Source organism: Parasteatoda tepidariorum, chromosome 6, assembly GCF_982258835.1.
Source record: "Parasteatoda tepidariorum strain Cologne lab strain chromosome 6, Ptep-v5.0, whole genome shotgun sequence".
Classification (NCBI taxonomy): Eukaryota; Metazoa; Arthropoda; class Arachnida; order Araneae; family Theridiidae; genus Parasteatoda; species Parasteatoda tepidariorum.
In genome coordinates this window covers 18,047,874-18,063,100 of record NC_141760.1, presented here as the reverse complement: position 1 = coordinate 18,063,100, position 15,227 = coordinate 18,047,874, and the positions used below count along the sequence as shown (strand labels likewise).

At 33.0% G+C, this 15,227-nt stretch overlaps 1 protein-coding gene and 1 long non-coding RNA gene across 2 annotated transcripts in view; one reads left to right on the top strand and one right to left on the bottom strand.

Annotated features, from left to right (window-relative positions):
* The window catches only part of LOC107444347 (astacin-like metalloprotease toxin 5), a 63,256-nt gene extending 48,651 nt beyond the window's left edge, over positions 1–14,605 (bottom strand). Inside the window, exon 1 of the mRNA XM_087165487.1 lies at positions 14,530–14,605. Coding sequence (XP_087021613.1) covers positions 14,530–14,572 — 43 coding nt within the window. The 5' untranslated portion in view covers positions 14,573–14,605. The remainder of the gene's footprint in view (positions 1–14,529) is intronic.
* LOC147807662 (uncharacterized) lies at positions 4,956–6,270 on the top strand. The gene is made up of 2 exons (XR_015434897.1): positions 4,956–5,401; positions 5,501–6,270. It is a non-coding gene; the product is annotated as an uncharacterized LOC147807662 (long non-coding RNA).
* Positions 14,606–15,227: the final 622 nt, after the last annotated feature.

Sequence of the window (15,227 nt, the reverse complement as noted above, 5' to 3'; positions counted from 1 at the left end):
AATACAATTCCAACCTGGCGAGTAGCGACTTATAACAAGACACTTCGTTTGATGCTTTTACTTGTTGCTAAACATCAGGTTCGCAGAAAATGCTGTTTATTAGTTAAATTTAGTAGGAATAACACGATCTGTGACGTAGGCTATAATATACCCAATTTTATCAATTTGACAAGTAATTTAAGTTTTAATAAAAATCATTATTTAGAAACTGAAAAACGTAAAGTAAAGAATGCTTACGATACAAAACAAAGAAAAAACAATTCTAAAAATTCCTTATATTAAAATAAACAACTTTCATGTTTTTTCTTTTTTGATTCATAATCGGACGTAGAAAACCATTCAATAGAAAACTATCATCAAGAAAAAAACTACTTAAAAGTAAAATTTTTTATTTTATAAAAATTAACACTTACCTGCTTCATAAATCAGAAGAATTTCAAAATGATTTGTTCTTAAATTTTTGCTACCATTTTTTAGTGCTACGAAAATGCGTCTTTGGGATTTGCCAAAAATAGAACAAGATGCAATTTTATTTTTTCTGGGGCGAAATATTTTGCCCATTGTCCACCGAAATCCGATAAACTACTTTGATTTTAAATAAAGTATTTCGTTTTATGATTTGTCACAAAAATTTTAGGTGTAGATTGGCGGCACTTAAAAACAGCCAAATCTGTAGCTGCTGTGGCGTTAATACATAAGTACCGAATTTTTATTCATACTTTTCTGAATCATATTACTTGAAACATTAGAATATGCAAGAAGTATACATAAACACAGAATGTTATACCATTTATGTTTTCAAAAAAAGTATTTTGACAACAATTTTTATCAAAAAACTATAAAACGGAAAATAAAGAATTCTTAGGATAAAAAACGATTTTAAGAATTCTTTACATTGAAATAAAAACTTTCATATAGTTTCTTTTCTTATTATTCTTATAGTTCTTAATCAGACGTAAGAAACCATTCTGTAGAGAACTATCATCCAATAAGAAAAAAAAGTTTTACAAGCTAATTTTTTATTATAAAAATCATAACACTTGCCTTCTTTATAAATCCGTAGAGTTCCAAATGAAATGTTCTTCGTTTGAAAGTTTTATTTTCAAATAATGTGTGCATAGATTATCCCTTTATTACTTTTAGATAACATACCACACATCAAAATTTAATAATTGTAAGATCTCGATATGAATTTGAATATATAGCTTAAAAACAGAACAGCTGAATTCTAGTTGAAATTATCTATTCTTTCAAAACTAAGAAATACATACCAAGAAAACGATAAAAAATTTATTAATCATCAGCACAAATGACACTATTTCAAGTAATTTGGTTGATTCTTTATTGTTGTTTTCCGAATTATATAGTGATGCAGAGCAAGGAGTCCTAAAATAGTAAGTGCGCCAAAAACATCGATAAAGTCAGCCAAAGAGTGAGTTTGGCGAAGTTCCCTCTTGCTGTAGGGATTGCACCCATTTAGGAATATGTAGAAAGTTTGCTTGGCTGTGCATAGGTGACCTGGTTTACGAGATGACGCACCTGGTGAGTCAATCCTAGAATCTTATCCCTTTGTATTAATGTATTGTAATTATGTAACCAAGAATATTTCTATAATTAAAATTTAACTTTAAATATGAGTTTTCTAATTTTAACTAAAATTAACGTAATTCCTATCAAAGTGATACCATCAAGTGTATCAATAGATACAGAAATATATACTGTTCTATAACAAAGAAGAATTCTATAACTATTGCAGTTCTTGACGTTCTGAATTCACATTTCTTTATTGGTAATGTAATGTTGACTTCATTTTAATTTGTAATGAATTGAAGACAGAAAAAATTATTTTACCGTAATATACACATCTGTAACAGCAAGTGATCATGAAATTGTAAGTTATGTTGTTGGTAATAGAAAGGTAAAAATTATTGAGAAATTGTTCTTCAGATGCTTGGCGTGTTCTGCTTCAATGTTTGGCATGTTCTGATTAGTTTTTTCAAGTTCTTCAGCTGTTCCTTAGGGAAATTTTTATTTTTATTTGCTGCTAAGAAAATGGCGTCCGTCATGGCCGATGATTTTGATGGAACTAAATGAAAACGTGATAAATTAATGTCTGATATTTACAGGCTCCCGATAGAGGGCGTACTCGAGCGTTGCGATCGCGAATTGTTTTCCTTTAAATATTTTTGTATCCCTAATTTAAAGTTATTTTTCAGTACTGTTATTATTAGTGAAAATTTTAAATTATGGTTGTGAACTTATCAAATTTGTTTGAACAATATAATGTATTAAGAATATAAATGTTATTTTAAAAAAATGATATTTAAAAAATCACTTCTGTTCACCAAGAGATCTAAATGTTTACAATACTGATAGATAGTAATACAGTTGAACTCGTTTATAACGAGCTCGGATTTACCGAGGGAAACAAGAATATTTGGTTGGATCAATGTTAAGTCTATCGAACAGAAGTCGCTTTTAACGAGCAAGACCCGAATTTAGCGAGCAATATTTTTCTGTCTTGCAATCTTTTTTCTCATCTTTTTAGTCTTTCTGTCTTATCTTTTTTTCAAAATGATATGAAATGAGCGATTTCAAAGTAAGCTGACAAACTATTTTAAATATCTAAATTAATGAAAAAAATAAATGTTTTGGTAAGAATCTTTTCCTTTATTTTTCTTTCCTTTAAGACTGTAGCGCAACTAGAATTTTTTTTTCTAGTTGGGGGGGTTAGTTGTCATTAAATTAAGAAAAGTATTTAATTAAATTAATGTAATTAAAGTAAGTATTAATTAAATTTTAAGTCAACTCAATCATTTGACCTCCCAAGCCCCCCCCCCTCTTCTGGTTTCACGTCTGCCTTAAGGACCCGTTTATTGCGAGCACTCGGATTTAACGAGTGCATGTTACGGTCCCTTTGTGCTCGTTATAAACGAGTTCGACTGTATTTGGAAGTGGGAAGTAGAGGCGCAAAAGCGTAAGTAAACAGAATTTCTTTTAGTACATAGATGTTAAGTGAATATTTTTAACTTTAGTAGAAAAACTGTTTTCTGGCAAGAAAAAACAATTATTGCGAAGCAATCATCGGAGTTGGTGAGCGGTAGCGAACAGGGGGCTTTGCCGACTAGTACATTTATATTGAAAACACCATCCATACAACTGAGAAGAGAAGGAGGGAGAAAGGGGAAAGGTCAAGACGGTCTTCTTCCCAGATGGCGTAACCAGAAGAAATTTAGAAAACTTTCAGTGTATCCCTCCGCTTATGTTATGCTTAGGAGACGATGTATAAACAGGCTTAATCATCTAGGAAGTTTTATAATTCTGATTTGGGTTTAAATTTACGCGTATTTTTACCATTCATAAGAAGTTTTCCGCAATTTATAAATTCCAACAGGTCGTGGGGCCAGGGCCGGATTTAAGGTTAGTAGGGCCCTAAGCTACTGAAAATGATGGGGCCCTTATAAGTTCAATTCTATTTCTATATGCCTAAAGTAAACTGTCATTATTTTTTAATGTTGAGTATTAACATTAAATAATTAAAAAAATTGATAATATTACTTGATTGTTAAATGTGATTGTGATGAGACTATAATGTATAACCTTTCTTTTATTGTTCGCATTTTCTCGCATTCGGAGAAAAAAAAGTTACAACAGACACACATTTTAAGATCATCATAAGCACATTTAGGGTAAAAATTTGGCATGCTCGAAAAGCCATTAAAAATTTAACAAAGTTTTTATTTATTTATTTATTTATTTATTTTTTTAAATTCTGAATGCATGCTATTTGCAATTTTAAATTATTTTTTCCGAATTTTTTCTTCAATTGTTTTTTTGTTTTTTTTTACGTTACATTTTGCTTTTGTTGCTCAAAATCTATAAGACTTAGAAGCCTGAAATTGTGAAGATGAGCAGAAAATATGCAAGGAGTTAGAAAGAATACGAGAAAATACAATTTGATTATTAGTTTTATTACTTTTATAACCGCATTTGAACAACCGACTCAATTGTGATTTTACGACTATCTATGTTTAACTCCGTAGCCTTGTAATTTTGAATCCAATTCTGTAGACAAGGGAACTCCAGAATCAAGTATTGGAAGAAATGTTTGTCCTCGTGGAGGTCGTTTTGATGGAACTAACACATATTTGACTTACATGGAGAGGAAGACCATGAGAACCTCCCATGGTGAGTCTGGCGGCAAGAGGACTCTAACCCATGATCCGTCTACCGCTAAGGGTATTTTACGTCAGCACTGTGGTCGGTGCGAGCCGTGTGTGAAATTCTTATCGACCAGCCATCACTGGGATTCGAATTCGGTTCTATTCGGAGGGGAATGCTTTAACTCTTGAGCCCATCTCCACTGAGTAATAATCCTGCGGGAGATTCCAATTTTATTGATTGCTACCAATTTTATTGATTTGCCTAAATTTAATCATCTTCAAAATGTAAATGGCAATTCAATCGCAATTTTTGAAACAAAAAAAAAAGGGAAAAAAGAGGAAATACGCCGTTTTTCTTCTTAATCTGCAATGATTAATGAGAAGCAACTAGGAGGGTTTGTGAGCAAAGTGAACAAGGGACGGATAATTCTAATTTCTTAAATAATTGTTAAATTAATAGTTTTTCAGCATGCATATTTTTAAAAAAAATAAGAAAAACATTTTTCAGTATTAACACTAGAAAGACGGAAAATACCTATGTTGCCCAAAGGCAGTCAAAATGACTGGATTGTAAGAGAATAAATAATGTGTGAAGAAATTTATTTAAAATTAGTTTTTTTATATTTTTTATATTATTTACAGTTATATAACAAGTTATTAGCAAATATTAACAATAAAAAAATTATATGTTGTACAAAATTCTAAAAAATTGTGTCATTATATACATTATTGTTTTTCTAATTGAAATTAAAAGCAGTCAAAATGACTTCCTTAGGCAATCTAGTGTTAAGAAATAAAAATTAAAAACTATCCTCAGTTGAGTATGAACCCACCATCTCTCAGTTTTGTGTTAGATTTCATAATCATCAGCCTCAAATATACACACCTGCCTTGCGGGGTATTTTTTATTTATTTATTTCTTGAAGTTATACTTCTTATGCGTCTTCCAACAAGGTTGCGTTAAACGTTTAACGATACATTTTTATTGGCCGGGAAATCACGTGGTAGGATCCAGTTTTCCCTCATCCATTTCCATATTGTTTTGGTTCTCACTAGCATAAAAATAATAAAAGTCATAAAAGTATTGTTTTTCTGCAAATATTTTTTTTAGTTTGATTTGATACACACATAATTTAATAGTGTAGTATTTTTTATTTTCCAATTTAGTGGATAACAATTGTAAAAAATGAGTGAAAACAATCACACGGACAATGCGACGGATTTAAGGTTATGTCAAGGTACGTCTCTTGTGAATATCAATTGATTGTTAGGTTTTCTATTTTGAAATTACATTATAACGCATTCACATACATTATTAATACAAATACATTTTCCAGGGCGAGACGATGAGGCAACCACAAGCACTTCCACTGGTTCAAGAGGTACACGAGGGAAAAATGCACAATATTACCGTGATTACAGAGCACGGAAGCGAGCGGAGCAGGAAAAAGAGCCGTTGAATAGAACTAGTGATCCTTCTACGACTGCTGATTCTTCTACCATTAATGTCGCAGGTTGCGAAGTTTAACTTCTTCCGAGCGGAGGGATTCCACACACTATTTTTCTTTAATTTAATAAACTAAAAATCTTTTGGATACTTGCCATTCTTGATTTCGTTGAAAATTTCCTGATATGTTCTTTGTGTAAAACTATTAGATACATGCTTTTTTTTGTTGCTCCAATTTTGCGAGAAATACTTTTCTTAAAATTTGAGGTGCCAAAGTAGAAGAACTTCTGAAATTTTGAGAAATACACATCTGTTTGCACGAGGCAATACAGTGCCTTTTATGAAATGCGAACCCTGATACTGACCGCACTGAGAAAGAAAAAAAAAAAGAATGGTCAAAAGAACATAGTAAAATTTATGGGAACACCAAAAATCAGGGTAATTTTTTTCTTTAGAGATTTGGTCATGACTTCTCATGAAATTTACATAATAAAAATATAGTTTTTTATCATGCTGTTCGGTAGTAAATGTGGTAAATTTTGGTAATTTCATCACGATTCCTTAGAAAAGCAGTTCAAACTGTGTTCTATGAAACTTTAGGGTTCCAGGGAGAGTTAAAGAGGTTTCGCGAATTAGTACTTTTTATAACCAGGGATGAATACTTTTATAACTTCCTGTTAGTACTTTTTATAATCTCTGATTATATTTAGATCCAACCTATAAATCAGAGGTGCGCAAACTTTTTTCGACTGCGACCCCTTTTGTAGAGAGAAAATTTTTGGCGACCCCTAGAGATAAATGTTCACAAATACGATGTATATTTTGCGCATTTCTTTAGTTTCATCGAATAAAAACATCATCATATTTGACTCATATTAATTTTATTTATAATTTTAAGAAAATACTTTTTGTATAACACAAAAATCAGTAAATTGCCCTTTAATGAGATGTATGTGGCTGCAAGTTTCTAATTATCTCATCGATGTTTGGATGTATGTTGCTAATTGCAATTCGCATATCATCTTCAGGGTTTAAACGCGAGCGGTATTTATTTTTTATTGAAACTAGTTTGCTAAATCCAGTTTCACATAAATACGTTGATGCAAATTGTATTAACACTCTGATGGCATTCTTGCATAAAACGGGATATTGTTTTTCCACGGATAGCCAAAATTTTTGGCAAGGCTGAGTCTTAAATTGATTTCGAAGAGTATAATCACTAATTAGATCTATCAATTGCTCTTTCTCACTAATTTGAAGAGTTGAACTGCATATGTCAAACGAAAATGGATCACTAATCTAACCAAGATAGTTTTCAGGAAAATCCTCGAATCTTCTCGAAAAATTTTTCTGTAACTTTTCAATGTGATTGGAAATGATGTTTTTAAATGTAAATATATCTATATTATTTTCCTTCATAAAATCGTTAAAGCAAGGGAACATGTCAGTGTTGTTTTTATTCAGTTCAGTTTGCCAGAGACTAAGCTTATTCTTAAAAGCTTGAATTTTACTAGCTGCAGTTATGATAGTTGAATTCTCACCCTGCAAGCTCAAATTTAAGTCGTTAAGTTTTTCGAAAATATCAACTACATAGCTCAGCTTCCCTAGCCAAACTTCATTGATATAATAACTTGCCAATCTATGTTTCTTTTCGATTAAAAACATGTACACTTCATTTCTCAAATCAAATAACCGTCGTAGTATTTTACCACGTGAAAGTCGTCTGACTTCGGTGTGTAACAGTGATCTCTCATACGTTGAGCCCATCTCATTACAAAGTATTGAAAAGAGACGGCTGTTGTGGCTGTTGCATGTAATGTAGTTAATTGAACTAACAGCGTCTTGTAATACGTTGTGCAACTCTTCATCCATATCTTTTGCAACAAGTGCTTGCCGATGAATCATACAGTGATTAAATACCATATGAGGCGCCACCTTCTGAATCGGTACTCTCGTCCAGTTGTAAAGCAAATACAGATGAATTTTGTATGCATTTTATGACTTCTGACTCGATATTTCGTGACATTTCGGAAATACGCCGAGACACGGTATCTCTTGATAATGGTATTGTTTTTAGTCAATTTCCATATTTATCGCCATGCATAATTGATGTCATCTTAGTTGCTGCAGGAAGGATAAGGGATGCTCCAATTGTATGGGGTTTCATTGTTTTCCTGTTGGATAAGAAACTTCTAAAGAAGCTCGTAATGCTTTTTGAAGTATTGCTGTAAATTTCTTTAAATGTGCACTTTGAATTTTCAGATTTTCAGCTCGTCTCTGAAAAAAATCGGCATGTATATTTTGTTTTACGGCTTCCGGATCTGGTACCCCCTGAAGACGTCGGCTTCGGTGGCCATATTTTTATTTCCATTTTTTTTTATTGCTTCAAAAATGGAACTGTTTCATTTATTTTGCTCAAATTTCGTCTTTTAGTATTTTAAATTACATTCTTCAAAATTATGTAAGACACAGTGGCGTAGCTACCAAGGGGCTAGGCGGGGCAGTGCCCCGGGGCCCTCAAGCTCAGGGGGCCCTCGAATCCTTGCCAGAAATCTCAATCGAACTGAACTTTTGGAAATTTCTCCCATTTTCAAAACAAATATGACAGGTTGCAACCCCACTTTAATCATGATAACTCAGTTGAGAGAAATTCAAAAGTTATGCCTAGGGACAAGGGCCGTTTTATCCATTAGGTACTGTAGGCAACTGCCTAGGGGCCCCGCCTCGTTCAGGGGCCCTGTGCTACAGAGAAAAAAATTGACAATGTTTCTTAAACAGTAAAAATTTAATTCGAAATTTCAATGACGATTGTCTTGCTCTGTACATTACATCGATGCTATTTTAGTACATTTCCGAACGCATTCCAAATTAGATATTAATATTATGGTAGTTAGTTCATATATAACGCAGTAATATAATCGCAAGCAATTTTATCGCGGTAATTTTAACGCCGACTAATCAGATGACAATGCAGGAAGAGCAGCTTTTTTAACACAACACGCTTGAAAAACGCGCAAAATTCTACGTTGTGAATGCACACTTACTGTTCTGGTACCTACCATAGGTACCTACCATATTCTATGGCCAAGCTACCAAAGAGTATGAAAAAATAAGGTTGGCAGTACTGGATGTATTGGAAAAGGTTAACTTTCAGGATGTCTTGAACGATTTTGTAACAAAAAAAGTGAATTTTAATATTGAGTGAAAGTTGAGTTAATATTTAAGCTTATTGTATGATTTTTTTTAAATGCATATATTAATTACTTATATTCTTTTCGTTTGATTCAATATTTTTATTGAATAATGTGATAATACACCTATGTAGTAAAAAGCAGCGTAATTATGAATAAAGTGTTGTGTTAGCGAAAAAATATATTAGGAAGTTAGAAGACGGTAGGGGGAGGAGGGCCGAGACGAGCATTGCCTAGAGGCCGCGACATGCATAAGCCGGCCCTGTCTAGGGAATTCCCCTAAATTCTTTCTGTAGGTTGGCAGAGTTGTCAATTTAACAGATAGTGATATGTGCGTTTTATTATTCATCGATGTGCGCTTTATTGTGAATTCGAATTAAGATTTTTTTTTCGAGAACGGTTAAAAAATTAAAGCTGCATCAGGAGTAAGTAAGCTACTGTCAATAAACTTTTTTGTACTGGTCAATATAGTGGTTCAATTTTATTTGATTTTACCACTCATATTGATCTCTGTTAAGTCAATAAATTGTGTCAAATCTATAGATTTCGGCTACAGCTCATTGTATAACGCGAAATATCGTGATAAAAGGCAAGTCACCTGCAGTAGGTACATTAATTCAGGTCCGTGGGCAGGAGATCGTTCATGGTCTCTGTAATGCCTTTCCTTTCCAATAAATAAGCAGACCAGATTTTTAAAACAATAAAACTTAACTTTATTTAAAAACAAAAGAAATAGGCATTGTTTTCCAGTAAGAGCTTCCAGCTCTTAGAAGACCAAGGAGACCCTCTCCCGATTGTATCAAACATACATCTACCTTTCTCTCTCTCGCATCCCTCCGACGGGATGACAAAATGCGCCAAGTGCGTCTTAAAAGATCACCTAACAGTTGCCAACCATTACAGTCTCCACCGTTAAATGTGGTAACACTAACGGCGATAATTGTTTTCCGGGGATTCCCCAACGACACTTGTTGCGTAGCTTTGTGTTTCTCTTTCCTTTTATTTTACTTTTAACGTCGTCAGTGAACAATGAGTACCTACCTACTCGAGCACAATCTAATATTGTATTGTTTAAATAAATTAGAAAACTAAAATTATGGATAAGAAGAAGAAACCCAGTGGTGCATTTAAACGCAAACAACGCCAAGAAAGAGAAGGTAGTAAACAAAAATTGCCCAAAATTGACAAGTTTTTTAGTCAGCCTTCTGCAAGTACATCTAGCCAAAATATTTCTATTGATAGTGACTCAAATAATGTGGTAACTGCAGTGTTGGTTGAGAAGCCTACTGAAGAAGATTCGACAATTATTGCAGTTTAAGATACCTCGGCCGCCGGTCATGTGAACGTGGATGATGTTTGCATGACACACATAAGAGCGGAGGGTTTGGAGGAACCACAGACCTCTACATTTTTCGAAAATGTGTACGACAAATTTTCTTATGACTTGGGAAACTTCACGAAGAAGATATTAAGTGATAACGAAAAACGTCAAATTCTTGATATGGGGCCTTTACAGCCTTCAGGACCTTTTCCAACAGACATCAACCAGAACAATAGGTGTTTTTCAAAATCGTACTACGTTTCGTGTTCTAAATATGGGCCAGTTAATTGTTTTTGGTTGTGTTATTCCAAAATACTAGACGCTGCCTATTGTCAACCCTGCTGGTTATTTGCTTCACAAAGGAATAATGTTTGGTGTACGGGAATTCGAGATTGGAAGCATTTATCAGAAAGAATTAAACAACACAGTTGTTCGAGTGGCCATTCGGAAGCATGTGCTGTGTAGGAATTTTGGAGGAAAAAACGATACTAATACTATCGACAAGGAACTTGAAAATGAAATTCGAAAATAAGCATCATTGTGGAAAATGGTTCTTCAAAGGTTATTCGATATCATACTTACCCTCGCAAAGAGTTCTTTGGCTGCGAGAGGACATCAAGAAGACTTAAGTCAGAAAGGATACCACGGAAATTTTCTGTCCTTTGTAGAGCTTGTCGCCCGATATGATTACATTTTGCGGCAAGTTTTGGATATGCCCAAAGGTAATAATAATTATTTCTAAGTTTTTTTATCTTTTTATTTTGTTTATAATTACTAACTGTTTAATATCAGGACTTTTTAGAAATTGTGTTTTTTTTTAATGTTTTTAGGATCTACAAGATATCTGAGTGCAACAATTCGAAATGAAATGATTGAGAGCTTGGGAACCAAACTCGAAACCCATCTACTAGAACAAATTAGAGCGTCACCGTTTTTTGCCATCATAATGAATACGACACAGGATATATCGAAGGTAGATCAGCTAAGCATTGTTGTGAGGTATATGCAGTAATAACCAGATCGGAAAATGGACGGCCAATTGATATAGAAGTAAAAGAAGTGTTTCTAGGCTTTTATGCAGCCATCAAACATGGCGCAGTAGATTTAGTCAACCAAGTGACAACATTATTTATCGACAAAAATATTGATTTAAAAAAATGTGTGGGGCAAGGCTATGATGGCGCCAGTGTGATGAGTGGTGTGTATAATGGTGTACAAAAACATTAAGGATATCCAGCCTAACGCAGAGTACGTACATTGTGCCACTCATAATTTAAATTTGGTGATAAATGATGCCGTTAGCAGTTGTGTGGAAATACAGATTTTTTTCGCAACGTTGCAAGATTTGTATAACTTTTTCGGAAACAGCATCAAACGTTGGGATCTACTGTCAAAATTCATTGGCGAATCGGACACCACTCTAAAAAAACTAAATCCGACTAGATGGTCCAGTAGGGTCAATACGATATCTGCAATAAAACTTCGTTATTTTGATATTATCAAAGCTTTATCAGAAATAGTTCTAAAGAATCCTAATAAAGATGAGCGTAGTGAAGCAGAGAGTATTAAAACAAAAATGCTAAATTTCGAGTTCGTGTTGCTTTGCGAATTCATGCACAGTGTATTGAACGACATCAATTATGCATCCAAAACTTTACAAAAATGCGTCATCAATTTGGGCGAGGCTAGTAAAGTTTTAGCAGAGACCAAAGCAAAGTTGCAAATTTATAGAAATGATTTCGAATTATTCAAGAGCAAAGCCAGTGAAACTGCAAGAAAATATGGTATTGATACCCATTTTTAAGAAAAAAGGCAAAGAAAAGTTAAAAAACATTTTGATGAATTAGCTGCTGATCACCGATTTCCTAAACGAGAAAAAATATTTAAAATTGAGATTTTCAATAATGTACTAGACACAGTAATATCTCAATTAGATACACGTTTTATTGGTATGAGTGCAGTCTGTCATATATTCGATTTTCTAACACCAACATATTTATTACATGTTGATGAAGCAACTTTATTACAAAAGTGTGACGAATTCCAAAGAAAAATATTCAGATATAATAGGGCCCAGTTTTTCACTTCAATTTATTAATATTTACCACCTAGTTTTACCTCAACTAACTCAAGCATGGACTGTTCACCAATTATGTAAGGAAATAATGAGCAAATATGGAGTGCTAGAATGCGACCTAACGGAAGTATTTACAGCAATGTTATTATTCTTTACAATTCCTGTCACTTCTGCAGCAGCTGAAAGGTCATTTAGCAAATTAAAAATAATAAAAAATTATTTAAGAAATAATATGGGCCAAACTCGACTCCGACATTTATCGTTAATAGCAATTGAAAACAAAACCGCATCAAGCCTGGATTTAAACGAAGTCATTGATACTTTTGTGAAAACTAAAGCTAGGAAAAAATTGTAAATATAATTATTATTTAGTCAGTTGGTAGGCCCAACCTTTATATAATAAACCCTTGAATCTTCTCTATTTCGTTTTATTAGCCAAACCTACACCAAGTATTAATTGTAATTTATGTTGTTATTGTTTAATATTTTTATTACCTCCCTGCAGTGCACAAAAAAGAGCTTTTGTAGCTTAGCATTTTTAAAGTATTTGTATATTTCATATTTTTATTTGATAAAACCTAATCAGTTTGATAAAAAGCAGTGGGGCCCCATTTTTTAATTTGCCCCAGGGCCCTTAGTTACCTAGCTACGCCACTGGTAAGACATTGTAGACCTTATAATTTAAAACGTTTTCAACTATTAATAAATAAAAGAATAAAAATTAATAAATATTTACTAAAAGTTATTTTTTGGCATTTTGTATGAAATTGTCCTTTGATAGACAAATTTTATCATTGTGTGCAAAAACTTTTCAATTCTCTTAAAAAGTTTTCAAGATATGGCGAAATACGCAAAAAGTAAAATTAACATTCAGCGGTCCTTGCTACGGAGTGCTCAACAGACCAAACTATCAGAACCAAGTTTATTAGAATGTAGTTACCTTCTATATTTTGGAGATCAGAAATTCGAATCTGTCGAAAAAAGGTATAATGTTCGTTCAAAAGAAGCACGTTTTTGTGTCTTATTTCGTAACTTAAAATATCGTCCACACTAATTAATTAGCATATTTGAGATCATCCCCTCGAACTATTCAGAATGAGTCCTAGAACGTGAAGGTCCGTGAACGTGAATCATTAAATCAAAAATTACTCAAGGTGGAACATTTTTTTTACTTATTTTTATTTATTTATTTATTTTTTGTACATGCATAAAAATTTAAAAGAAACATTTAAAAATATAGTTATAGTTTGATGAAATTTTCCATGCGTTTTAATAATTATAATTTTTTTAATATCTAATGAATAAAATAATAAGAAATTAAGACTCATATTTAAAAAATAGCCGAATCAAAATTAAAGAGGAAAAACATAATAACAAAAATGTTCTATAACGTCTTTTTCGAATAGTTTTGGTCCCGCAGTGGACTGATCGTTTAGAAACTGTTCCCAGCAGATCACCGAAGTCAAGCATCACTGGCTACGGTCAGTGTGCGGGTGGGTGACCACTTGGATCAGTCTGCGTAGGGATCGAGGGTGTGCGGTATTGGTCCTCGTTAAACTGTGCTATCGTGAAGTGCTCGACTTCGCGCGCAGGTCGTCGGGCTACCGAAGCGGAAGTGCCATCCCCTCCGCAGAGGATCAAAATTGTGATGGCATGTCTTCGGATCATCCTCCGGGATGTTTCCCAGACCGTCGCCAATAGCCCATTGTGCAGCTCTAGTGCGACGTAAATTAACAACAACATCGAATAGTTTTGTTTACTTTTCTGAATCTTGGCGTTTCCCTCACTTCTTTGAATTGTGTATAAGTAAATTTTTATCTAAAATGTTTGAAGAGAAAATTATAAGGACGGACCACTCTGAGATGATTTATTTTTATTTATTTCAGTAGTTTTATTTTTATTTATCGCTAAAAGCGATTTCAGAAGTTTTATTTTTTATTTGACGGAGCTACATGTGAACGGTCTGTCATCATGGAAGTTACACAATCTTCTGCCGGGGACGCGCATGCGCGCTGACACAGTTATCATAAAAATGTAAAATAACCGAAACTAATGTTTAGAAAAACTGTCTGTTAATGGCGATAATTAACTAAAATAATTGGGTGGAAAAAATTTCTGCAAATTTAGGTTAAAAAAAATTTTAATACGAAATAGATTGCCCGATTAGAAAAAGGTCACCCTAATTTGCTTTATGCATTCAAATCTATTTTTGATTTAATGAAGAATTATAACACTAAATTTCATATAATTTTTACAACTCCTGCCAATTACACATTAATAAAAATAATTTGAAAATTTGTCAATACTGTAAGCTAAACTTAGTAACTTACCTCCGTGAGTGAAACATAAAAGAGCAAGCAGGAAAACTATCATTTTTGCAGGATGGCACCAACGTATGCTGGTTCAAAATGTTTCGAGTAAAAATCTTGCATACACAACAGGTGCAAATTTTCCACGAAAATGATAACTAGTATGATGCAATTATTTAATATAAAAATTATCTTAGATATATCGTTCCTAAATGAAAGTAATCATTGTATTTTTCCATCTATGTGGACCGGCTAACTTCTGATGGCAAATAAGACCCAAATGGTGTTCCGCGGAACCTTAGGGTTCCGTGAAAAGGTCACAGGGCTTTCGAGAGTTAGGACATATTTAATCAATGAGGATTTTAGAAACCTGTCATTAAACTTATATTTAATTAATTATATATTTTAATTTAACTTTTTCGTTATTTTTATGCAATTATTCAATTAAAACGTTTGTAAGACGGAAAAGTAAAATTTAAAAAAAATATTTTCTAATAACAAAATCTTAAAGAATGATGAAAAGTATATGCATTTATGAAAAATTGCATCAGTATTTCGCATCAAATAAAAATAACGATGAAGAAGTATGTTTAACCATTCTTCGCATTTATTTTCGCCATTTTTTAGTTTTATTTCAAAGAAAACCTAATTTCAGCTCATTCATTTTCAGTTTAGGCACACACTAAAATCAAATTATGAACTAGACAAGATGATGCATT